General features: G+C 36.0%; 1 protein-coding gene across 3 annotated transcripts in view; it reads left to right on the forward strand.

Moving 5' to 3' along the window:
* LOC149558710 (anthranilate O-methyltransferase 3-like) overlaps positions 1-27,481 on the forward strand; it is a 47,467-nt gene that overhangs the window by 11,149 nt on the left and 8,837 nt on the right. The window contains exon 2 of one of the 3 annotated variants that reach the window (XM_089786159.1): positions 13,877-14,226. The exons of the other annotated variants lie outside the window; for them this stretch is intronic. Coding sequence (XP_089642285.1) covers positions 13,877-13,978 — 102 coding nt within the window. The 3' untranslated portion in view covers positions 13,979-14,226. Of the gene's footprint in view, positions 1-13,876; positions 14,227-27,481 lie in introns of those variants that run through there. 3 annotated transcript variants of the gene reach the window in all.

A 27,481-nucleotide genomic window follows, 5' to 3' on the forward strand; every position in this document is an offset into this window, starting at 1 on the left:
ATTCCAGAAGTTGACACTAACCTCTTTCATAGTCAAAAGGAAGACCCAAATAAATATCTAGTAACTTAGCCATATTACAACCAAGAATATTAACAATCCTTTGTTGAAGGTCTGGAGGGGTATTAAAGAAGAACACTTTACTTTTGTCAAAGTTGATCTTCTGTCCGCATTCATAGCATATACTCTAGCACCAACTTCCAAGCTCTAGCTTCACCCACCAAGGATTCCCCACTAAGGAAGGCCTCATCCAAAAATTATTGGATCACTTCTAGAGGTAAGGTGGATGCAGGTTTAATCACTTTGATTATCCCCCCCTCCCACTTCCTCATGAATGCTCTCCCCAGAACTTCAAGCACTATAATAAACAGGTAGGGAGAGATAGGGTCACCCTGCCTAAGTCCTCTCTCCCTCCCAAAGTTTCCCCATGATGACCCATTAACCATCACAAAATAGTTAACAATTTCCACCATTGATTTTACCATTGTAATAACTTTCTGAGTTAGACCAATCCTCTCCATAACTTTATACATAAAAGTCCAATTGACCCTATCATAAGCTTTAGAGATGTCTAGTTTCAAGGCCATACCAAGATTACCACTTTTCTCCGTAGAGTGCAAAACTTCATGCATCGTTATTGCAGCATCTAAGATTTGTCATCTTGGGACAAACCCATTCTAGGTTTTCCCAATAAACTTATGTAGCAACGACTTCAACCTATTCACCAAAATTTTAGAGAAAATCTTCTAGGTGGTGTTACAAAGGCTGATCGATCTAAAATCAAATAGAACCTGTCAGTCTTTCACCTTGGGAATTAGAGCAATGAAGGTTTTATTGAGCTGTTTGAGGAGCTTCCTAGTCCTAAAGAAGTCACGGGCTGCTCGAAGGAGATCTAACTTGATTATCTCCCAAAAGTGTTGAAAGAGCATCGATGGAAAACCATCAGGACCTGGGGATTTACAAACTTTCATGGAAAACATCACTTTGTGGACTTCCTCCCTAGTCACCATCTACACAAGCTCTTCATTCTCTTCTATTGAGATCACTGAGGGCATAGACTCAATTAGCCACTGCCAATCCTCCTCTTTGAAGTCTCTCTATTCTTCCTTAAAGGAATTCCTGAAGTAAGCTATCACCCAGTTCCCTATCTCTTCAAGTTTGTTTAGAATCACATTATCATCATCTCTAATGCTATCAATAGTGTTTCTCCTTCTGTGGATTGAAGCTGATCTATGAAAAAATGCAGTGTTCCTATCCTCCTCTTTAAGCCATAACTCCCTTGATCTCTGTTTCTAGTAAATCTCCTCTTTACTCAAAGTTTCCTTCCAAACTTTCCTGTAGTTCTCCTCTTCTTGGATCATGTTATCCATTGGTGTTCCTTCCCCCATAGCTTTTTGGAGTTCCACTAACTTCCCTTCCACCTCCACCTTGGTCTCAAAGATGTCCCCCAAAAACCTTTTTTTCCAGGGCACCACATTTCTCCTTACATTGTCAAGTTTAACAGAGAGTCAATACATCTCAATCCCTTCTATTCTTATCCCCCACCACTCAGCCACTTTAGAGCTAAAGTTAAGATGGGATTTCCACATAATTTCATATCTAAAAGGTCTTGGGCCCCCCAAGGAATCTTCTTTCCAATTAAAAAGGATTGGGGTGTGATCCAAAATAATCTTGGGTAGTCTCATAAGAGAGGAGGAAGACAATCCTTCCCACCCTACCGAGACCAAAAGTCTATCTAGTCTAACTTGGACCAAGTCAACCCCTTTTCTATTATTTGAACATGTAAACTTCACTCCACACATTTCCATATCCAAAAGATCATTATCATTTATAAAGTCAGCTAGATCCTACATGCTATCAATAAAATCAATCATTCCTTCAATTTTCTCTGAAGGTTACAGAGGTGAGTTAAAATCTCCCATAAAAAAGGTATTCTTGTTTTGAGAAATAAAAATTGATAGCTCCTCCCATAAGCTATATCTACCATTTCTTGTGTTAGGGACATAAACATTAATAATATTTCATTTCCTATCATGTATCCTATGCTTAGTAATAAGATAGAACTTTGAGCTATAGATAAGACTACCATTACTAGCATCTAGATTCTAGAAGGTTGCCACCCCTCCTGAAGGAACTTCTGCTTCACTATAGAAATTTTTTTCCCCAAGCCAAACAAAACTTGCCATATTGACCAAGTTAACCATAGACATTTTAACCTCCTAGACAAGTAGGAAATCAATTTTCTAGTTTGCTAGTTGCTATTTGAGGGAAAACTACTTATGAGGGCTATTCAACCCCGTCATATTCCAAGAAAGAAATATCATTTCCTACCTTTTGTTAAAAGGATTCCAAAGTGGCCTGCCTACCACTTTCCACCTCCCTAGCCATCTGCTTGGCTTTCTTAGTTTGTTTACTTGACTTCTCTACATCCAACTTCAACTCTATGATCACTTCCAGTTTCCTTGAAATTATTGTCTGTCTTCTTTGTGTTTTCCACCTCTCTTCTTTATCATCTAGTTGGGCTAGCTCCGCCATCTTAATTGGCAGCTCCTCCTCATTCTAGCGAAGCACACTAGCAACCTCTCTTTCAACCCCATCATTCACCTCTCCCTTCTCCACAACCTTGTCAGTGCCCCCTCTAAAGACCTCCTCCATCAGCAGGTTCCTCGAAGGGGTACTGAGAAGCTCCTCAATACATTGTAAAATGGGGAAAGAATCAATTTCTCCTTCCTCCAAACCCCCTGTCTCCCTTTCTTGTGTGCAAAATAACTCTGACCTTTGGACTGAGCCAAGCCTCCCCTCTAGCCCCTCTGTTCTTACCCTCCCTAACCCAACATTAGGGTTATCACTTAGCACTCTCCTAGGAGGGGAGTTAGTTCCTTATCCTTATCCTTTTGAGGATTATTTTCTTCAAGTTTCCTCCCTGGAGAGAGAGAGTCACCTCCTTACTTCCCTCAAGAGGCCTATCCACCACCCCTGAGACCTTAGGAAGAGGAGGGACTCCCGTTACAGGACCACCTGTATACCATGACATAATAATGAAACCATCCTCACACCAAGGATAACATGCCAAATAAAAGCATAAACCACACCTTTGCCAAGAACCCTGTGAGTCCTCAAGATGCAACCATCTCCACACACCATGAAGAAAACCATCTCCACATACTAGGAAGAACCATCTCCACATACCATGAAGATAACCAAGAACTCCATGAGTCCTTAAGATCTATCCATCTTCACACACCATGAAGATAACAAGTGCACCATGCAAATGTCAAAGATGCTTCTGCAATAATAGGATCTAAGACAAACCTCCAACATCTGCAAACACTCAATAAATATATCAATGCCAACAAAACTCCCACTCAACCGTGGTACCAAGTCACCTATCGCATCATAAAATCTATCCTCTCCAAACCAAGAAGATATAATCCAAACCAGGAACTAATCCTGCACTGTCACCCCATCACTGCCACAAGCTCCCACTAAACCATGTATCCAAGCTATCCATGACATCATGATGAAAACCCATCCTCTAACCATGAGAATCAACCAAGGCATCAAACTATCAAAGAACTCAAAGTGCACATCATGAGCTCCTCAAAAGAAACTAAATAACCATGATCCTCAACCAAGAAGATATACCACCATAACTGAATCAAAAATCCAAGCTAATGAACATGAAGGATGTACCTGTATAACCAATCATGTCATGCCAAAATCCATGACACCATGATCACATCTATGAACTGAGCATCTAGCTCTCAAAGTGTCCAATCTGTCAGCATAAAATAGTCAACCACAATCCTCCACCATGACTGTACCTGGTAACAACATCTCATCCCTTCTACATGAAGATAAAATCATGTGACTTAGGGCATAGACAACCCAAATCCAAGCCACCAATCTGAATATGCATCAATAATGAAAGATCAATGGGCAAAGACAACCCATAACCAAGCTATAAATGCAACCTGTAAGTATAGACCGCTTACAACACTGCACAACTTTGTAGACCCAACAAGTCATCATGCATATCCAAACCAAACACTGATAACCATATCATCATGAGACCAATCTGAAATATGAACCGAGTATACAATGACATCAAATCTTAAATCTCCAATGCCATAAAATCACAATGTTACCATAGTCAAAATATACCTATAAACTGTTTAGATCAATATATTACCAAATAAATCTTGCTAAACCTGCACCAAATCTGAACCAATGTGTAGAGCTCTCCAAGAGCTTTTCGTTGACTACTTGAAGTCCAAAATCCGACTCCGTATGCCCAAGTTATGCCCTAATCCGTGCTCAAAATAAATAACATCTGACTTTAGGGCTCTTAAAACCTAACAAAATCTCAAAATCACAAAACCAAACCTACACCATGTTGTAGTGCTCTGAAATAGCTTTCCAATGCCTGTAAGAACTCTGAACTCTGATATTCTGAGAGAAAGTTATGGCCGTTTTACTAAGACAGTCTTTTTACCATTTTCAGTATGATTTTTCATTTTTTATTTTTTCAGTGACGAAAATTCCGACGGGATTAAATTTGATAGCAATCATGGGTTGAAACTGAAAAACTGTTTCATTTCCTTTGAACATGGCCAAACTAGGGCATATTATATATCAAAATTTATGGAAACGTTGACCCGGATCCAGTGGTGAGGTCTATTTTTACCCAGGAGGTCATTTCTGCATGCTACCCCCAAAACCCTCTTTTAAATGAAACATCCGAAAAACTCTTTTTCTCCAACAATTTCAAATGCCCAAATCTTTTAAAATCCCATCATAACAGAAAACCCAAAACCCTCAGATCTGCAATAAATCATTCATATATCTTGCCCTTTTCTTTTATCCTCTCATGCATTCCCATGGATTCAATCTAGGATTACAATAATAAAACCATAGCTCTGATACCACTTGTAAGGAAACTTGGCAATAAAGAATATAACCATTTCCACATAACCCATAATAGATCTAAAATAAACATGGAATTAAAATCCACATGCAAGAGAAGAGACAACATACCCACAAAATTGTGACACAAGATATACCCTGAGAAACCCTCATTGAGGGAAAAACCCAGCCTCCAAAAGCATCCATCATCATGTATTATTCAACAAAAAATACCGTTCCCATACAACCATGGAAGCCTTCATGACCATAGCCACAACCGAGCAAACTATGTGAACAAGCATGAATCCACACATCCCATGCCATGCTTTCAACCTTCACAAATGCTCCCTTGGCTAACCTGTCAAGCCTTGTCCCGCTCAACTCTTGCCTTTTGTCTTCTCCTTGTCACTCTTTCTCTCTCTTTTTATAACAACTACCCTTGTGGCTGCTTATATAGTAGCAAGTCCCACAAAACCACTAAGTGGTATTACATAAACCATGTGCTACCTAACTCGCTGACCCCACATTTAATATTGGGCATTTAATTCTTTTCCCCAATATTAAATAATTACATGAAATATTTTCACAATGTTACAATACAAATCATCAAGAATATTCCATGGGAATCTTTACATGTTGCACGTCCATCTAGGTACAACATTACATAATAAAAAATAAAATAATAAAATAACAATATTATGCAATGTGTGCAACACCCATTATTTCAACACCACCCTCAATTTTCTCCTTAGCCATTCTATCCGACTTCTTATAATTGACAAAAAAATGCCCAAAAGATGAGAATTTCTAACAAAACACACCCGCATTCTCATAAAAAATGGGTTGAATCTTCTTACCCCATTTTGAGCTCAGAATGATAGACCCAGGTAATGAAGTACCCACTACCACATTAACATTGAACCTCACAAAGACAAGTTGAGATCTCTACAAAGTGACCAAATCTGCCACCATGAAGTGTCCAAACGAATCCCCAATAGATTTCAAGATCCTTTCATCCTAGAACTCAATAGGAAGGCCTAGTAACCTAACCCATACTAGAGCCATCTTATTTAGTTCTTTCACCGGATCCAACACTGGGTGCCATTTAGCCACCACCAAGCTATGCTTTCTATATGACTAGAAGCCTACCATCACCATTGTCATATCCTCTACTGCCTTAAAACTTAAAATAGAATAGGCCTCTAGACATAGCTGAGACCATAACACTTCCCTTTAACTTCCATCTCTGACTCACCCACTTCCTGACCATCTCAATCGATGGATGGAAGGAAACAAATCTGCCAATGAGGCAGAGTTGTAGATTGGCAAACAGACTATTGACCAAGCTGTCTAGAACTACAATTTCCACTCCCTCATCACTGCTAATCACTTAGGGAGCTTCCACCAGGATGAGAGGCTCTTTCTCACCAAGGACCACTTCCTTCCAACCTAGAGCCTTGTTGTGGCTCATTTGAATCTCCTGGCCCACCAATTGAGCCCTAGAAAAGCTCATATGGATGTCCTGGTCCACTGGCAAAGCCATTGACTCAATCAATATCCCCCCAACAGGACGAATGACATCGACATTCCCCTAGGTAACCCCAGTCGTAGTCAAAACAAGGAGCAGGCCTGGGCAGGGGTTCGAGGCCAAGCCCTGCCCCTCAAGAACATCCATACTCATCCAAATTTCAAAAAAACTCACAAGCAAAAAAAAATATGAAAAAAAAGTTGCAGATCACTCTTTTGAGAAAAGCAAGAATATAATTTTTAGAATGTTTGAATTTAGAAATTTTGAGCTATGAAATTTTTGTAAATATTACTATTAAGATGACAGGCAGGGGTGACAGTAAAATTCCAAGCCTTAAATTTCTTGGCCATTCTTTCTGGGTAAATCTATGCCATTCTTCCTTTTCTAGAATAAGTACCTCTTATTGTAGTCTCACGTTTTTATTATTTTCTTCTACTTAAAATACTATGAACTCTGTGTTTGGAAAATTTTCTGGTACAATTAAACATAATTTAAGCTTTAAAACTGATTCTGGAGCACAACATCTATGACAATATGGGATTAAAGTTTAGTAGGGGAGACACACTTAGAATAGCAAATTTTGGGTGTGGAACTAGGAGAAATGCACTTGTTGTAGCAGACACCATTGTTAGAGCTTTACAATGCTCACTTGGATCAGAACATGAATTGCCAAAATTTGAGGTTTATTTCATTGACCTTCTATCAAATGACTTCAATTTGTTGTTTCAAATGTCACCTCCCACAAGATCCTATTCATAGCGACAGTGTGTAGATCACATTTCAGATGTCTCTTTCCACATAAAAGTTTGCATTTCTGTCATTCTTCTTCTAGTCTCCACTAGATTTCGCAGGTGAGTAGTAAAAATGACAATTTCTCCATAGATGTTGAGATTCTTATTATGATATAACAAGATTGTAAAGTGAAGATTCTAGAGAGTTTCCAACAGAGAAGGTCTCGTCATGTGTACATCTTAAGTGATTGCGATGAGGAAATGGTGTCTGTGTATTTATAACAGTTTGACAAAGACTTCACAGCATTTCTAATACTCGAGCAAGAGAGATAATTGATGTTGGAATAATACATGTAGTTAAAATTTGTCCCTGGATCCAAATGCCCACCTACCATCCTTGACGACCTATACAACAGTCATAAACATTTATTATAGGCAGGTGAGTTTTCAAATTTGCAAATGAGGGGGAAAACATTTTTGGTAGAAGACAAAAAGGAATGTTCTATTCAATTCAACTAGTAGAAGAAGTTGAAGTTGAAGAGCTCAGAAGTTGCAGAGAAGAAAGAGAAAAAAAGGTGATCAGCAGATCAGTCATTATAGAGACAAAAGGAATCATTGTCGTGCCTACAGTTGCACATGTTTCTACCTATTATTCTGTAAGTTCATAGTTTATTGTTTCATTCGTCCTGTTGAAGCAATGATTGCTCCAGGTGTTATTGTATACAGCCATTAGAGCTGCAAGTTTAAAGTTTCTAAGTATTGAAGTTGCTTTAAGTTTTAGGGTTATTTTAGGGTTTTTTGGTAGAGGCCATATGCTCCCAGATTTTGTAATAGTTTCAATCAAAGTTGAATAGCAAGCAACCAAGCATACATGAATCCATTATTTCTTATTCATTGCATTTGTGAAGTTTATTATTGAATTTTTTAAGCCTTGGGTTCTCTAGTTTTAATGGTGGTAATAGTCACATTGAAAGTCTATCACTCGGTTTTCTCTTTATTTGATTTTTTAACTTTATAGTTATTGCTGAGTTCACTCGGCATTTTTTTCTTCTGAGCTCCTCTCTCCAGTGGCTACCAAGTTCACTTGGTAATCACACTACCAAGCTCTACCCTATAGTGGCTACCGAGTTCACTCGACATCCATTATTGCCAAGTTCTTCTTCATCCACTGAGCTCACTTGGTACACTCCTGCCACTCAGTTTATTAAGGTGCCGAGTAAATTTGGCACTCGACAATAGTAAGTGCCAAGCAAATTTTTAGGTTTAGGGTTGAGTTTTTAGAGTTGTGATTAACTTCTCACATGGTATCAGAGCTTTGAGGCCCCACATCCACAGTGAGTTAGGGCATTTATTTTCTTGGGATATTTGACATGGTAGGAGATGCAAGAAAAACATGGCAGCAGCCACCACCTTTCAATGGACAAAATTATGATACATGGGAAAAGAAAATGAAAACCATTATGGATGCAAATGATTTATGGGAGTTTGTAGTTAATGGGTTCAATGATGTGACATACCCAACTCAGTATGTTGCTCTCACAAATGCACAGAAGACTCAGCTGAAAGAGTCAAGGAGAAAGGATGCAAAGGCATTAAGTCTTATTGAGGCACTAATGACAGAAACTATTTTTTCAAAGATTGCAGCAGCAAATTATAAAAAGGAAGCTTGGGATATCCTTGAGACAAACTTCAAGGGGACTGATAAAGTTTGTATAGTAAAGCTACAAAATATAAGGAGGGAGTTTGAGAACCTTCAAATGAAGGAAAATGAATCAGTTGCAGATTTTAGTTCAAGGACCTCCAATGTGATTAATCAACTGAATTCAAATGGAGAAGACTATCAAGAGCAGAGGATAGTGGAGAAGATATTGAGGAGTTTACCTCATAAATATGACAATTTGGTCATGACCATAGAAGAGGCAAAAGACCTTACTATTTTGACAATGGATGAGTTGATGAGTACTCTTCAAACCCATGAGCATAGGATCAATAGATCTATATCTTCTTCTTCCCATGAGCAAGCATTCAAGGCTTAGTAAAATCCAAGAGGAAGGGGGAGAGGAGGTAAGAAAAACTAAAACTCAAATAGGATTAATGTAGAATGCTACTACTATCATAAATATGGGCATTATGCAAGTGAATGTTGGAAGAAGCAAAATGATCAGTTAGGACAAGCAAATGTGGCTGATGTGAACATGGGAAGTGGAAACAATGCCACTGCCTTCATCATGTGTAATGTTGGTGAAGAAGGAAGCCCTAAGGTTTGGTACCTTGATAGTGGATGTAGCAACCACATGAGTGGTAATTAAGATTTGTTTTCATTCATTGACAAGATTTTAAAATCTGAGATTAAAATGGGTAATAGTGGAACCCTAGCAGTTGTGGGCAAAGGATCTATTATGGTCTGCACCAAGAAAGGTGAGAAGGAAATACAAAATGTATATTTTTCCCCTGGTATGAAGCACAATTTGATGAGCATTGGTCAGCTCATTCAAAATGGATACAAAGTGCTGATGGAGAATGACATGTGTGTTATTCAAGAAAAGGATGGGAGAAAGAACTTACTTGTAGCAGTTCAAATGACAAAGAACAAAATGTTTCCCTTGAGGATTGAGACATGTTTCTTATCTCAAGTTGGTGCTGCACCTCCCACAAAATTAGCTCTAAGAAGTGTGATTGAAGACCCCTCATGGATATGGCACCTCAGGTATGGTAATCTTGGCTATGCTGGCTTAAATTTGTTGTCAAATAAAAGAATGGTAGAAGGTTTGCCACATATAGGAAATACATGTGACAAGTGTGAGGCTTGTATTTTGGGTAAGCAACATAGGCTTCCCTTTAATTCTAAAAATTCTAGGAGGGCTGGATATCCATTAGAGTTAGTGCATACTAACCTAGTCGGTCCTATGCAAGTTCCTTCCATTGGGGGGAGTACTTATTTCATGACATTTATTGATGATTTCAGTCGTAGGACATGGGTGTATTTCCTAAAGAATAAATCTAAAGCATTTGATAAATTTGTAGAATTTAAAGCCCAGGCTGAAAGAGAATGTGCACACTATATCAAAGTCCTAAGATCAGATAGAGGAGGGGAGTATACCTCTAATTCTTTTGTAAATTTTTGCAGGAAACATGGCATAAAGAAAGAACTCACAATCAGCTACACACCATAGGAGAATGGAGTGGCTGAAAGAAAGAATAGGACCATTGTTGAAATGGCAAGGAGCATGATGAAAGAGAAAGGTCTCCCAACTAAATTTTTGGGAGAGGTTGTGGCAACAATAGTTTACCTAATTAATAGGTGTCCTACAAAGGCAGTCCATGATAGAATTCCAATGGAAGCATGGTCATGAGGAAGATGGACAATTGAACACCTAAGGGTGTTTGGATGTGTTGCATATGCACATGTGCCTAAAGAGAAAAGGCAAAAAATGGATGACAAAGGTGTGAAGTGCATCTTCATAGGGTACAACTTAGAATCAAAGGCATACATCTTGTATGACCCATTGAACAACGAGATGATTCTCTCAAGAGATGTGGAATTTCTTGAAAATCAATCATGGTATGGACCGATTGATGAGTCACCTAGCACCTTAAGTAAAGTGCCAATTATGAGTGAAGAGGATGCTAATGAACAGCAAGAAGAAGGAGCAGATAGAAGGAAAAGCAAGTAGCCTTAGTCATTGCCAAGCTCCTCTAGGCATGATCGAGTGTTAGTGCCAAGTAGCAGTGAAGATTCTGATCCCACACTCTCCTCCCTATTACCAAGAAAGACCAAGAGTCTTAGGGAGATATACCAAGATGAAAGGTATGAAGATTATGATGAGAGTGTTGACTTTGCATTATTTTCTCATAGTGATCCAATATATTTTGAAGAAGTTGTTAAGGAGAAGAAATGGTGTAAGGCCATGGATGAGGAGATAGATACTATAGAAAGGAATGACACATGAAAATTAACTATTTTGCCTCCCAAGAAGCAAGTGATTGGAGTGAAATGGGTCTACAAGACCAAATGCAATGCTAAAGGCTAGATAGATAGGCATAAGGCAAGGCTGGTAGTCAAGGGCTACAAACAGTAGTATCACAAAGATTATGATGAGACATATGCCTCGGTTGCAAGAATGGAAACCGTGCGTGCTATCATAGCAATTGTAGCTTAGCACAAATGGAAGGTATACCAAGTGGATGTGAAGTCTGCCTTCCTAAATGGTGTATTGAAGGAAACAGTATACGTGGAGCAGCCACCTGGTTATGAAGTAGCAGGTGAAAAGAACAAAGTATATAGATTGAAGAGAGCTCTTTATGGGCTCAAGAAAGTTCCAAGGGCATGGTATAGTAGGATTAACTCATATTTGATGAGCAATGGCTTTAGGAAAAGCAATGGTGAGCCTACTCTCTACATCAAGGCATCAAATAGAAATGTGTTGATTGTTGTCTTATATGTAGATGATTTAATTTTTACTAGTAATGATAAGGCTCTAATTGGTGAGTTCAAAGAGGCCATGAAAAATGAATTTGAAATGACAGACCTAGGTCTCTTGAAGTACTTTCTATGCATAGAAGTAAAACAAATGCATAATGTCATCTTCATCTGTCAAGAAAAATATGCAGGGCAGATCTTGGAGAGATTTAAAATGTAGAATAGTAAGGCAACCCCAACACCAACAACAATAGGTCTAAAGTTGAGCAAGGAAGATTTTAGCAAGAGAGTGGATCCAACACTATAAAAGAGTATGGTTGGAAGTTTAATGTACTTGACTACAACTCGGCTAGACTTGATGCATGCAGTAAGTCTGATTTCTAGATTTATGGAAACACCAAAGGATTCCCATTGGCAAGCAGGAAAGAGGATCCTAAGGTATGTGAATGGTACCAAGGGATTTGAAATTTTGTATACTGCATCAAATGAATTTAAGTTGATAGGTTATACTGATAGTGATTGGGTTGGAAGTATAGATGATAGGAAGAGAACTTTCAAATACATGTTTCATATGAGATCGGGTGGAATTTCATGGGCATCCAAGAAGCAATCTATTGTTGCTCAATCTATAGCAGAGGCTGAATATATAGCAGAAAATGCACCAGCATGTCAAGCTATTTGGTTTAAGGAGAATCTTGATGGATTTGAATGAAAGGCAAGAGGCTAGAACCATAATTCATTGTGACAACATCTCATCAATTGCATTGTCCAAGAATCTAGTCTTCCATGGGAGAAGCAAACATATAGAGATCAGATATCACTTCATCAGAGAGTTGGTGGAGAATGGAGATATCAAAGTAGAATTTTGTAAGTTTGAGCAGCAGCTAGTAGACATTTTTACCAAGCCATTAGGGATTGGAACTTTTGTACACCTAAGAGAGTGTCTTGGTGTAGTTGATTTGGATCAGTAGTGATCCTTGTTTGTTTGGCTTGGGACAAAGGGGGAGTGTTGGAATATTAAATGCAGTTAACATTTGTCCTTGGAGCCAAACATCCACCTACCATCCTTGATGACCTACACAATAGTCATAAACATTTATTATAGGTAGGTGAGTTTTCAAATTTGCAAATGAGGGGGAAAACATTTTTGACAGAAGACAAAAAGGAATGTTCTATTCCATTCAACCAATAGAAGAAGTTGAAGTCGAAGAGCTTAGAAGTTGCAAAGAAGAAAGAGAAAAAAGGTGATCAGCAGATCAGTCATTGCAGAGATAGAAAGAATCATTGTCGTGCCTGCAATTGCACATGTTTCTACCTATCATTATGTAAGTTCATAGTTTATTGTTTCATTCGTCCTATTGAAGCAGTGATTGCTCTAGGCATTATTGTATGTAGCCATTAGAGCTGCAAGTTTGAAGTTTCTAAGTATTGAAGTTGCTTGAAGTCTTAGGCTTATTTTACAATTTTCTGGTAGAAGCCATATGCTCCCAGATTTTGTAATAGTTTCAATCAAAGTTGAATAGCAAGAAACTAGGCATACGTGTATCCATTGTTTCTTGTTCATTGCATTTATGAAGTTTATTGTTGAATTTTTTAAGCCTTGGGTTCTCTAGTTTTAATGGTGGTAATACTCACATTGAAAGTCTATCACTCGATTTTCTCTTTATTTGAGTTTTTAACTTTATGGTTATTGCCGAGTTCACTCAACACTTTCTTCTTCTAAGATCCTCTCTCCAGTGGCTACCAAGTTCACTTGGTAATCACACTACTAAGCTCTACCCTACAGTGGCTACCGAGTTCACTCAACATCCATTGTTGCTGAGTTGTTCTTCATCTACCTAGCTCACTCGGTACACTCCTGCCACTCGATTTATTAAGGTGCTGAGTAAATTTGGCACTCGGCAATAGTGAGTGTCGAGAAAATTTTTAGGTTTAGGGTTGATTTTTTAGAGTTGTGATTAATTTCTCACAATTGATGGGGGATGTATGTTCATATCTCTGGTGGGTCATAATGTAGGTGGCCAAATAAAGGAGGAGCAAGGCACATTAGGATATATTTTGTGGCTTTTTGAAAATGCATTTGAGGAACTTGTAAGCGAGGTTTATATCATGCATCTCCTCTCTCTTTCTATTATTCATGTTTAGGATTAATTCTAGCTATTTTTAGGAATCTTTATGGCTATTTATTTGACTTGTAGGAGTTGAGATCCCAAATTAAAAATCGTCTAATTAGGGTTTCAATTTAAATTTAGGTCTTCCAAATTGTAATATAATGGTGGAGATTTTTATTGGCAGGGTACTATTGAAAAAGAGAAAGTGGAATCGTTCTATATGCCTTGGTTTGGTCCAAGTTTAGAAGAAGTGGAGAGTATTGTGAAGAGAGAAGGATCATTTTAAATAGGGAGCATGAGGATGTTAGGAACTTTACTTCATCCTATGATACAATTGAAAAGAGCTGAAGAGAAAATGTTTGGAACATTGATAGAAAATCAATATAGAACAAGAGTTGAGACTATTATAGAAGCTCATTTGGGAAGTGAGGGATTGGCTCATGAATTCTTCTTAAGACTTGCTAAACAAGCTTCTATTCATTTTGAAGAGTGTGTCACTAAATAAATAGAGACGGTTGTTTCTTTTCTCATTAAAAAGGGAGAACATAATAAATCCTATTCATAAAGAGATTTATGTTCCTTCTATTTCATCATTTTTCTATGTAAGATATAATTGCATATTACTTATATAGCTTTCCAATGAACAATTTATATCATGCTTTTTAGGTATTATATATGTCTATTATGTATTAGTTTTTTGTTCTCTAAAAATATATTTCATTTGCATTGGTATTAAAAATAAATGATTCAAATAAAAAACTATTGCTTAGGTAATAAACATTTATTTCTTCCCTTGTTGATGGGTTTAGGGTGTTGAGACTCTTAGGGAAAAAGAAGAAACAAATTTGAAGCCATTTTAATTTGGATGGGAAAAACTACATTTTGATAATGCTTTAAAAAGGAATTCATATGCTTCTCATGCAAGATGTGCGATTGAATATTGGATGGGAGCTATTAAATGTAATAATTCATCACTTTTTAATGATAAAATTAAGAATGAAGTGAAAATACAAGTTATCATGCTAGGGCTACACATATGCTCAAAGTTGAGTAAGTTGAAACTTAGGTAGAGGGAGACTCCAAACTCCACCTTGGAAATTGATGTTGTAAGATCCAAAAGCTACCAAGGATAAAAATGAAATTCAACTATTTTTGAGTCTAATTAAGAATCAACTATTCAATATGAAGACTACATTCCTAATCATTTATATAGAAAGATAATTGAATGTGGATCAACTGGCCAACATAGTTAACATCAGAGTTGAAGACTTGGAGTGCTAATTACCAAAGCATAAATTCTTTGTGTTTGGTTAAGGATGATAGATAAGACACATATTTTTTAAATATTTTCTGTGTTTTACCAAGAGGAATTCTAAAATAAAGATGGTAAAAAGAAGCAACATAAACTAATAACTCTTTTATTAAGGCTACTAGGTACAAACTAGATAGGATACATCTAAGTTACAAATATTCTCAAAAAATACATCAATCAATTTTTTATAATATTAAAATATGAAACTCAATATTCTTCTACATTGTATGTAATTCAATAGTCTATTATTCATTTGCTAAGTTACTCAAAAGTTATAGTAATCTTATTTTGAGTGTTATGATTAATAATATTCACATTATAGTGACATTTAAAATAGATAATAGAATATTTGAACTTATATATCTTCTAGATCTTGACTATAGTATATCAAAACATGTAGGTGAGGATGGCATAACTAGAGATCTTAAAGTAATTTGGTCCCACGATAACTTGAGAATCTAAACTTGAATTTTTTGAGGTGGTAGTATCTTTTAATAACATATCTCTCACTAAAGACAAAGGGAACTTTCATAATATCATTATTGAAAAGGAATCCAAGGTAATAATTATATTTCATTGAAAATAAACCCTAGTCAAGGTTGTAAAAGATCTCATTTCTAAATGCCATCACATATTTTCCTCCACAAAAAATATTAGATTCACTCACACCCTTAAGGAGGGGATAATATTAGCTACAATAATTGAAAATTGTGGCCCCTTTCACATTTCTATGCCAATCTATACATCCTTGAGAAATCTCCGAAGTGATGTTTTTACCATAATCCAAGATAACCAAAACAATTATAAAACCTAAATATTCACATGCTTCCATGCTAATAACTTGTGTGTAGTCTACAAATAGTAGAATAAGACCACCCATTTGTGCTTGTGCCACATATTAATATAAACAAAATTAATAAGCTTTCAAAGGTTTGGTAGGAATGGATACTATGGATGGTAATTGGTTTGAGATTCTTCATGGTGAGAGGGTTTGTCTTGATATTAATAACTTGGATAATATACTACATAATTATGCTAATCTAAATGGTATGATCAATAAATTTAGAGATATGGTGAGCTCTAAAGAGGAAAACAAGGAAATTATGTACATGTTATTATAAATATAAATAATAATAAATAGGAGCTAAAAAGATACCTTGGTGAGGTAGTCACCTATACAAAGGAAACATGATGAAATGCTAAAAAATCCATTTTATAGGTTGATGCAACCTAATTTTAACCATAAACATGACTCATAAAAATATAGAAAAACACACCAAAATGTTTTGAATTGATAACTATTCATTATTCACCCAATTTCTTTCAATTGCAAAGAAGTTAAGCACTAATCTAGCCGAGTTCAAAATTTACCATTTTTGTGCACATTTTTAGAAAATATATTATTTTCCATTTTAGTAATCTCAAAAATAACTTAAGAAAACTAACTACTTCCCTAAATCTACCCTAAACTAAACGAAGAAAAATAAATGTATGTAGGTACTCTTTGAAATCAGTAATATTGTTTTGAAATAATTATTACAAAAAAGAAGAAGCTTTTTAAGAGATTTAAAAAAAAGTAAATTTTTAGACCCAAATGAACTTTTGTCTCCAAAAAATGTCAAAAGAACCACTAACTAAGCTGAGATGTTATAAATTTCCAAATTTGTTCTCTTAAAGAATCCACCTATAAAATTTCAAGAAACTTAGACAATTGGGTCAAATATTATAAGTGTTGAAAGTCACTACATTATCCTCTTGTACTTGAAAAACATGGAACTCCTCAAAGTTCCTTTCTTGAAACTATTGCAATTTACTATGATCCAAGTTCTTCAATTCCAATTTTTTTAAATTTATGTGTTGTCCTTTGTATTAATCATTGACATTGCAATAGATATTGGTTGAATTCACCTTGGTGAATATGAACAATTTTCTTATATAAAATGCATACTACATGTTACTAATCTTGTTAGAAATAGGAAATACTCCAAGAGGGGTGGGGATGAGGGTTGGGTGAATTGGTTTTCCACAAACTTTTTCTCAACTATGGATATCATTAACAAAATTAGTACATGCATATATGATCAAACTAAAAAGTAAATGTAACCATATCACAGTGCAACTCATAACACCATTATTTGTTAACTAGGGAGACCCTAGCCAAGGGAAAACCTAGTAGGGATGGTACCCAAAAAATTATTCACTAATCAAAAGTATCATGTGAAATATATTGACCCTACTAGGAGTCTATTGCATGTTTTTATAGTGTATATGTCCTTGTTAGAAGTCTGAACCATATTAGGGGTTGGTATTACAACACAAAGGTAGCTAACTAAGCCCACTACCCAAACATTCATATATAATAGTACAATCAGTATACAAAAGATATAGATAAAATAACCTTTTTGAGAATGCTAATATCTTCAATATTTGATCTATCCTTTGTGGCTCTCTTCACAAAAATGATCATGCATGTGTATTGTACTGTAATATCATGAAGTTTGCATCAATATAGATTATACAAAGTGTGTATTCAAAAATTATACCACTAGAATACAATGACACACATTCCATTCCATCAAAACTACCTTACTTTATACAAAACTACTTAATCTATTGGCCTTCAATACCTTCCATGTTTTCCAAAACATGAAAAAACTTTTTGCCAAGTGAGGGCTAACATCTAGGATATTGTCCCAAAGTCCTTGTTTTGTTAAACCAAAATAATCCCTTAACTAAAATTTCTTTACTTTTTTATCTTCTCTATTATGCACTGCATGAAGCCACATACATGGGTAAATCATTTTAAACACACATGATGAATCTTACATATGGTTAATGCATACAAGATCACTAAATCTCATAAAGGTAACACACTCAAGCACAACATGTTAAGTCCCATACATAGGTAACACATTTTTTCATAATGATGCCATGGTGATACAAAGTATGGTGGTTAATAGATGGATCTTTGCTAGGTTGACTATAAGGTTACCACCCTATTCGAATATGCAACATCATCATTTACATGCATCTCTTCTAATGATTCATAGTAGGATGGGAACTCTATTGGGCAAGGTAATCACCTTTCTCTCACTTCTCTCTCTTTTGATTTCATGTTAGTAGAGATAGAAATTTTGAAGCTATAATATTAATGATGTTTATCTTTCATTTTTTATGTCATCATTTATGCTCATGTGATATCTTTCCAAATATAATATTAATGGGTGAGACATTTCTTTCGTTGAAGTCTCTTTCCTTGGTTGAATTAGATATGTACTAAAACCTTTCTTTGTCTTTATCTATTTGGATTTTGTTTATTTTTTCTTTGCTTTTGCACTTTCTTGCATGGATGTAGAGTTAGGACCCTTTGTCTCTGGGGCTTATTCTCCTTGACTTAGTGATTTTTTATCTCATTTTGATTCACTAGATTCTTCCCTTCTTCTTCTGTCTATTTTATCGTGAGTGTGGGTTAATCCAAACCCTCACTAAAGTGGGGGATAAATGTATCATCTAAATTGGAAGAACCTCAATTTAATGATGATTAAGTACTCATTTGATGAAATTTCATCATTCGTCTATGTTTCTCTTCCTTTCTTCCCTTTTCTTCTCCTATCTCCTAGGTGGAATTGGGATAACACCTAATTGTACCTCATTGAAGATCCTATTTTTATGGCATAAAGCTCGAGGTAGGATCTAAGCATGTAGGTCCTCCCTTTCCTTCATCCAATCACTTAGAATCTCTTATCTGCACTATAAAATGGCTATATCTTAAGTTCTTTACCTCATTTTTGGGATTTGGGACCTATTCAGGACCTAAGTGGATCTAAAAGGGTTTGGGCATTGGTTGATAGGAATTTAGTGCACCCTTATCAAACCAAGAGTACATCCTTGATATACCAATCTGGGATGCATTTTGTACCTATTTGGACCCCATATTGGGTTCATTACTTGGGTCCCATATTCAAGGAGTTTTGGGGTGTTCATTTCTAGGTGGGTCAACCTATGTGAGTTAGTAAATTTTGAGCCCTTTATAAACCCCTCCATTTACTTCATTTTATTCATCCATAGTCTCATATGTGCAAGCAATCAATCTCTCAATTTTTTTAGCATTCTTCAAGTACACTTCAAGAATTCAAACAAATTCTCCATTTAAGATCAAGAATGTCATGTCCCCTTTTCAAATAATTAAAAAATAATAATCTTTGCTAAGGCAGGCAGGCCCAAGAAAGTGAAGTTTCGGAAAAAGGGGGATAATCTTTGGAAACCGTTTTACTAATAAATGAAAATTATTATTAAAATATGTTTCATTAACCTCTCTTGGATGTGAGTTACGGTTATGCCATCTTTTAAGGGGTTTGGAGGCATTTTGGGCTGATTGCAGAACTGGATTTTTGCTCATTCTTTGTTATTCTTCAGAGGCTGCCAAACTTGTGGAGAAGGAGACCCAAGAACGGGAGTTTGCAGGTTTCCAGGGAGACCCAAGAACAAGAGTTTTCAGGTTTCTAGGAAAGATAAGTATGGGAGTTTGAGGCCATTCCATGTGCATGCTCATACAGAGTTTGCCTTTGTGCCAAACAGTGTAGATTTGTGGGTTTTTGGGTGTGTTTTTTGCATGAGTTTGGTGTTTTCAGTTGAGCATTTCATATCAGTTTTGGTTTCTGCTGTATTTCAGAATTTAAGCTGTCAAAATAGAGCTGAATATATTTATTGGGACGTGATTAAACTTTTGAGATAGTTTATTAGTGTTTTTGTGGTGTTTTCGGGCATTTTTGTGTTAATTTCGGGAGCCCGATGAACATAGTTTTTGTCCTACATTTGTGAGCTGTTGTGTAAAGGCTATATAGATCTAGAAATGTCATTTTGTAGGCTTTTATGCTGCTAAAATTTCTATAAAAATTTCCACTTTCAGATTTATTAATAATAGGTGAAGCTGTGAAGCTTTTGGCACAATTTCTAGCATACCCGATTTGGGGTTTCTTGAGAAATTGGGTGGATCTTTGGGATATTAGTTGTTTGATTTTAAAGATCTGATTTGAGGCTTGAAATATCATGTAAAATCAGAAAAGGGACATTTCAGTGGTATCAGAGCCATGATCTTGCCAGCCTGAGGGTTTGTAGAAGCTTGCATGTCAGTTTTGACAACTACCCAGATCTTGCATTTCAGCTTTGAGAACTACCCAAATCTTGCATGTCATAATTTATGGTTGCATGTTGCTTCTAATCAGCTACATGTCAAAATTTATGGTTGCATGCTACTTCTAATCATTTTCATGTTAGTTCTTGTTGAATTTGGTGGTTGTAGAAGTTTGCATGTTAGTTTTGACAACTACCCAATCTTGCATGTCATAATTTGGTGGTTGCATGTTGCTTCTAATCAGTTGCATGTCAAAATATATGGTTGCATGCTACTTCTAATCATTTTCATGTTATTTCTTGGTGAATTTGGTGGTTGTAGAAGTTTGCATGTCAGTTTTGATAAGTACCCAGATCTTGCATGTCAGTTTTGACAACTACCCAAATCTTGCATGTCATAATTTGGTGGTTGCATGTTGCTTCTAATTAGTTGCATGTCAAAATATATGGTTGCATACTACTTCTAATCATTTTCATGTTAGTTCTTGGTGTTTGAAGAAGTTATATCCTATTGGGGTTACACTCTACTTTATCCAGAATGGACAGGTATAGTAAAGAGTCTCAGAGGACACGATCTTGGACAATTGATATCCAGAGTCAAAACAGTAGAAAGGATGGTTATTTAGACATTTGAGATAAACTTATGAAAATAAGCCATGACATGTCTGAACAGTTGATTGAGCACCATCGTATAATGAATGACATGTTGTCCGACCCAGCTAAGGTGGATAAGTTGACTGGATTTCTATTTGGCAGATTTTCTCACAGGACAGATGACACAATTCCCAAGAACTTGCATGAGGAGTTTGAGGAGCTAGCTGATAGCCAGGTAGAGGTCTCAGATTCTACTCTACCACAGGAGGTGGTGGGAAAGGATATTACATAGATTGATAGTAATGGTCAACTTGATACTCAAATTGAGACAATTGTTTACAGGTCGTCAAAGGGTGATGCCATAGGTATTCAGGATGGTATAGTTACAATAGGCAGTGACTACAGTGTAGTGGGTTCAGATGATGATTATGAGGATGTTGTTGTACAGGATGGTGAGATACCTAGTAGAGATGAGCAGACATTGAGCATTCATGATTTTGCTGAGAAAGAGTACCAGGCATAGTTAGATGCTTCACCACATGAGGTTGAGGCTGGTAGTACTTCACATGATTTGTCCAGCCAGCTGAAGGTGAACAAAGATAGTATTGTGACTTCATTATCTCATCATGATAGGTATGTAGAGTTAGTTGGTATTGCTCATATTACTCAGGTGAGGATTTTTCTTGAGTTACCAGTTGATTCTAGTTTACGGATACGGACTCGAGATTGTTATATTGGCATTTGGGATTCAGTTGACTGGAGATCTTTAACACTTTTTGGTAGCAGTGTTTGTTTGGGTGCTATCATGGATTTGATTAGCATATTACATGGTGTTGTCTTTTTTTGTGCCAGTATCTTGTCTGATGTTGGTATTAGTTTTTATACACCGATGTTGGGCTTTGTTCATATATCCAGTCGACCATACTTGCTAGAATGTGTTGATGATATTTCATATTTGGCAGTGTATATAGATGAGTCCCAGGATCACATTGGCATTGATGACATCTAGGAGGATGCAGTGGGCAGTTTTGAAGACTTAGTTTCTTTGGCTACAGAGGAGTTGGAAAGCAGTGCTATAGTTTTTGATACTCTGTATGTTGATATGAGCTTTAGAGTTGATTCATAGGACATGGATGGTAATACTCTAGAGACTAGTAACTTTGAGGATACTCCTTTAGACAGTGCATCAGAGGAGGTTTGTAGGAGACATTCAAGCCAGTGCCATCATGTGTCTAATCAGTTGAGAGTTAGTGATCGAGACATTGCTATCACTTGCCAGCATTTCGATGCTGCTCGTCAGTTGTTAGTAGTTTATGGATGGGGTTCTCCTACTAGTGATGAGCAGGAAGGCAGTTATCTTTCCTTGACAGAGATCCACTCTTTATGGGAGGCTATTCGGATTCTGAGATAGAATTATATGCAGTTGGTAGCCGACAAAGATTATCTTATGGAGTGGGGCAGTACAACATATGATGCATTCTTGGCCAAGGAAGATGAGGTGAGCGAGCTTATTGAGCATCTTGAGGTGACTTCTGAGATTCTTGAGAGTACACAGTTGGCTTTCAAGGAGTCACAGTTTCATTTGGCTAAGGTGACCATGGAGTTAGAGCGACTACAATCTTTACCTGATTCTATACAGTCACAAGCTGTGGTGTTTGGTGATCCGAGGATGTCCATGGCCGAGATTGTCAGAGATAGTGGAGATGGGGATGCATCCATCCTTGATACTAACATTGGCATATCAAGTTCATTCCCATTAGAGTCAGGTTTAGTTGAGTTGGGTGTTGTAGCAGATTTTTGTGGTATGCCTGACATGGGGGTGGCCTCCAGTACTGATGGCATGAAGACTAGAGATGTATCAAAGATCATGTGTGATGTTGGTGAGTCAATAGTTGGCATGGTTCTTGCTAGTAATACTACTCCCTTGGTGATATCTTTGGAGGTAGTAGTTAGTTCTAACATGGTTAATGATCAATTGCAGTTAGTTTCATTTGGATTACAGTCTGAGCCACTGACTGAGATTGGCGCATTTTATCAGCATTACACTATGAGGTATGCTCATCAACATACCTTTGATGACCATGTTGATGAGATGATGATACAGAGATGTACTTTGGTTCCTAGTGCTTATCATCAGTTATGGGACAGTTTGATGCCTCAAGATGAGAGTTGTGATGGGCATGACATGGTGATAGGTTCTACAATTGACAGCTTGATAATATGTGACTTAGAGCAGGAGTTTGGGAGTGATGCTTCAGTGGGTGTTGTTATTGATTCTACTCCTTTGGCTATGACATCTCCTGACTTAGCTAGTGATCAGTCACAGTGGGTTGTATCACTTGTTCATGGTGAGCTGTTGACTGAGGTTGGTTTTTTTAATCAACATTATATTGCAGGGTATGTACATCAGTTAGCATTTGATCCTTGTTTTGAGGAGTTGATGGTAGGCAAATTTGGTTTGGATTCCATTTCTTACTCTTTATCTTGTAATGTCTTTTCACCATCAGCAGTGCATGGGAGTTATGGTTATGAGATAGTGGCCGATGATTTACAGAGTTGTGTTGACTACAGGAGTTGTACAGTGTGTGGATTCTCCATACTTGGTACAGTTTCATTCGAGAGTGTTCACCATTGTTGCAGAGTTGGATTGTACATTCCGTACAGGCCAGTGGGATGCGTTAATGGTATTTACTGTGTTGGTAGTTTGATTTGTCCACTTTACTTGGGTTCTGATGTTCTAAGAGCTTGTGTCTCATGGGTTTTTGACTGTGGTAGTGGTGATTTTGGAGTTTGGTTGAGCTATAATTTTCAGTTTGATTATGGATTTCTCTTGGTCATATTGTAGAGGATATTGTAGGAGCTTGTGTTAATTGGTAGTAGTATAGTTCATGACTACATTTGGGATCCAGGTGGATTGATTGGTTTATTGTTCAGCCATTGCTTGAGGACAAGCAATGTTTGGGAGGGGAGGACTTGTCATGTCCCCTTTTCAAATAATTAAAAAATAATAATCTTTGCTAAGGCAGGCAGGCCCAAGAAAGTGAAGTTTCGGAAAAAGGAGGTTAATCTTTGGAAACTATTGGACTAATAAATGAAAATTATTATTAAAATATGTTTCATTAACCTCTCTTGGACATGAGTTACAGTTATGCCCTCTTTTAAGGGGTTTGGAGGCATTTTGGGCTGATTGCAGAACTGGATTTTTGCTCATTCTTTGTTATTCTTCAGAGGCTGCCAAACCTGTGGAGAAGGAGACCCAAGAACGAGAGTTTGCAGGTTTCCAGGGAGACCCAAGAATGGGAGTTTGCAGGTTTCTAGGAAGGCTAAGGATAGGAGTTTGAGGCCATTCCATGTGCATGCTCATACAGAGTTTACCTTTGTGCTGAACAGTGTAGATTTGTGGGTTTTTGGGTGTGTTTTTTGCATGAGTTTGGTGTTTTCAGTTGAGCATTTCATATCAGTTTTGGTTGCTGCTGTATTTCAAACTTTAAGCTGTCAAAATAGAGCTGAATATATGTATTGGGACATGATTAAACTTCTACGATAGTTTATTAGTGTTTTTGTGGTGTTTCCGAGCATTTTTGTGTTAATTTCAGGAGCTCGATGAGCATAGTTTTTGTCCTACATTTTTGAGCTGTTGTGTAAAGGCTATATAGATCTGGAAATTTAATTTTGTAGGCTGTTATGCTGCTAAACTTTCTGTCAAAATTTCTACTTTCAGATTTATTAATAATAGGTGAAGCTGTGAAGCTTTTGGCACAATTTCTAGCATACCCGATTTGGGGTTTCTTAAGAAATTGGGTGGATCTTTGGGATATTAGTTGTTTGATTTTAAAGATCTGATTTGAGGCTTGAAATATCATGTAAAATCAGAAAAGGGACATTTCAAAGAATTAATACATTCAATCTAATAAAGTATTTTACACTAGATCTTCTATATTATTTTCAACATTCAAGATCTTCCTTCATTTATTCAAGGTCATTTGTTGCATATTCTACGTTCATCCTCTTGAGATATACATTCATCTAAATTTTTTTCCTAAGGAATATTTCAAGCACATTAATTCATGAAGGTTTTTTCTCACTTTGATCTCCTTTCCTAGGATCTTTAAAGCTAAGTCAAGGTTGTTGCATCTAAATACTTATTTAATTTCTAAATTCAAGAGCACATACATAGATTAACATTTCTTAATGTTAGATCTATCACTACTACTTGCTATAAATATATCATTATTTCAATTCAAGGTTGATTCCTAAACTAGGGTTTGACTAAGGTGATCCCCCTGGCGAAAAAGGAAAGAAATAATAAACCCTTTATTTTGCAGGTTTCAGAGCTTGGATTGGCAAACAATTTGATTCAAATACTATTTTTACCTTTCTTAAAAAATAGAAAATTATAACCTACATCACACATAATTTAATAGTGTTGAAGAGGTCAACCTTGAGTTCAGTATTCCACAAGATCACCCATGTCAAGGAAAGTCACCCTAATAGAATGCCAAACAATTTATGGGTTTTATTTGCCTCACATTTTTTAGCCAATATGGAAAGATTTAACATTTTTTTTAATCTCATTTGAAAAATAATTTTTAGGTTTGTAAAGGTATATCCTTTTTCCCTTTTCCAATCCATCATTTCATATTTCAAAAGAATATTGTCTATCTTCTTCGTTAAACCCTCTTAAGGTGGAGGTGAGAGAGAAATAAATCCAAGGTTAGAATACTATAAATTTGAAATTAATGACAAAAATTATTTTAACAAGAATGAAATATATGTTGGAAATACAAATAAGAAATATTTTCCACATAAAAGTCAGAGTAGCATAGTGTGAGTTTTTTTAGGGAAGCCGTATGAGACTAATCCACTTTATGAACTCCTTTCATCACAGTTTTTGTCCTACCAAAACCTAACATGCTTAGAGGTATTATTAATTTGTTTTGTGATTATCTTATAAATATTTCATTCACTAATTTGGTGCTTCCTTTTCCCATGCCATGTCTTTTTCTTTTGAGAAATTAAGGAATTGGGAATGAGGATTGTGCCTCTCCCATGTTATTATGTTGCTACTCTTATAATACCTAGAGAAATATATGTAATTGATTGTGAGATGATTTTTATAGAAATAATTTAATTCAACCAAGATGTCACTAATTAATTCATATAACTTAACCTACATTAAATTTAACACTAATAAATATCATTTCCCCATACACAAAAATCAAGTCTCGTAGTCTAGCCAAGATCCTCTATTTCTAAATCCAAAAAGATCGCATGACCTAATGATAGGGAACCATATGTATTTGTTTATAAATACAACATGGTGAATCTTTTGACCTTTTCTCTACTCTCCTCACATACATGGGAAAGATCTAAAAGTCTTAAAGATTCTTCATTAAGCTTCATACATAATCAACTCATTTTTTAAATTTATAATTTGGTGTTGATCTATGTCTAGCAGTTTCAAATATAAGGTCATTAATTCCCCTTTTAAAATATTTTTTTTCATACTCTCACCTCTATTGAAAAAGCAAGCTCTTCTTTATTAGGTGCTAGGAAAAAATTCATTTATTTATATTTTTGAGTCATTGGTGATTTCTACCCAAGATTTACATGAAATGATTCCAACAAACCATAGCTAACTAACAACTCGATAATAGATGATCCCCAAATTCATCCTTTTATTTTCATATATAATATACATCTCTTAGGACCTTCAATATTAAGAAAAAACCTTCAGTCTATTCCCCATGGTGATTATATTTTGCAATGCTAGCTAAGTGAAGCTCAACTAGTTTTGGAATTAAAAACTTATTCTAGAATAAATGAGATGACCAATTTAAGTTTATGCCATCTACTTCCACTCTTTGTAGATAATTATACACTTTTCCCCCTACTCTATTAAAGTAATTTTCCCAATCTCATCTAGAATAGTATTTCTATCAATATCTATATGACATTCCTAAGAATCGGTCCAAAAGAAAACTTTAATTCTATTTTTGACAAGGCATATAATATGATTTGTAACAATGTATCTATAATTCAAAATGAAATTCCAAATAGTTGATCTCTAAAAAATATTTATGGATAAAAGAAATTATATAATTCTTCCTTATAATTTTAACCCCCTTTGGTGCACTATAAGAGTAGACCCATTACTCAATTCATGATATATTCCTAATACAAACTCTCAGCTTCCTTGGTGAAAATACTTTTTTCGGAGAACCAATGGGAAAATCTATCATTCATTAGTTAAACTCTAGAATAATTTTTGGATTACTTTATTTAATAGATATCCATTTCTCTTGGAATCTTCATACATTACTATTAGAACAACATTAATCATAAAAACAACTCTCCAATTGAGCCTTCTTGTTGGTGATTACAAATCAAGAAAGCCCAAGAGTTTCCTAGGAAAGATGACAATCTAGAGATCCACAAATCTTAAGATACCCTTTTTAAATTTAGGCTAAGTATTTTTTTAATTAACTTAATTATGATCTTATGAAATTTAAGCTCTTAGAGCTCTTATAATTCTTACTTCCTTGTGACCATAAGGGTTAAGAGATGTGCTACACCTTCTTGGAGTGACCAAAGTTGAGAGATGCCAAGATGGCCTCCAAAAATATGAAATACTAAAACATAAAAAATATCAAAAAATAGATTTTGGTATTTTTCCAATTTCTTCTTGTGCCAACATCATTTGCATCCTCATAAATTATGTTGCAATGATTCCATTATCATTGAGATGAT

Source organism: Cupressus sempervirens, chromosome 5 (genome assembly GCF_028749045.1).
Source record: "Cupressus sempervirens isolate cs-2001-9-10 chromosome 5, ASM2874904v1, whole genome shotgun sequence".
Taxonomy (NCBI): domain Eukaryota; kingdom Viridiplantae; phylum Streptophyta; class Pinopsida; order Cupressales; family Cupressaceae; genus Cupressus; species Cupressus sempervirens.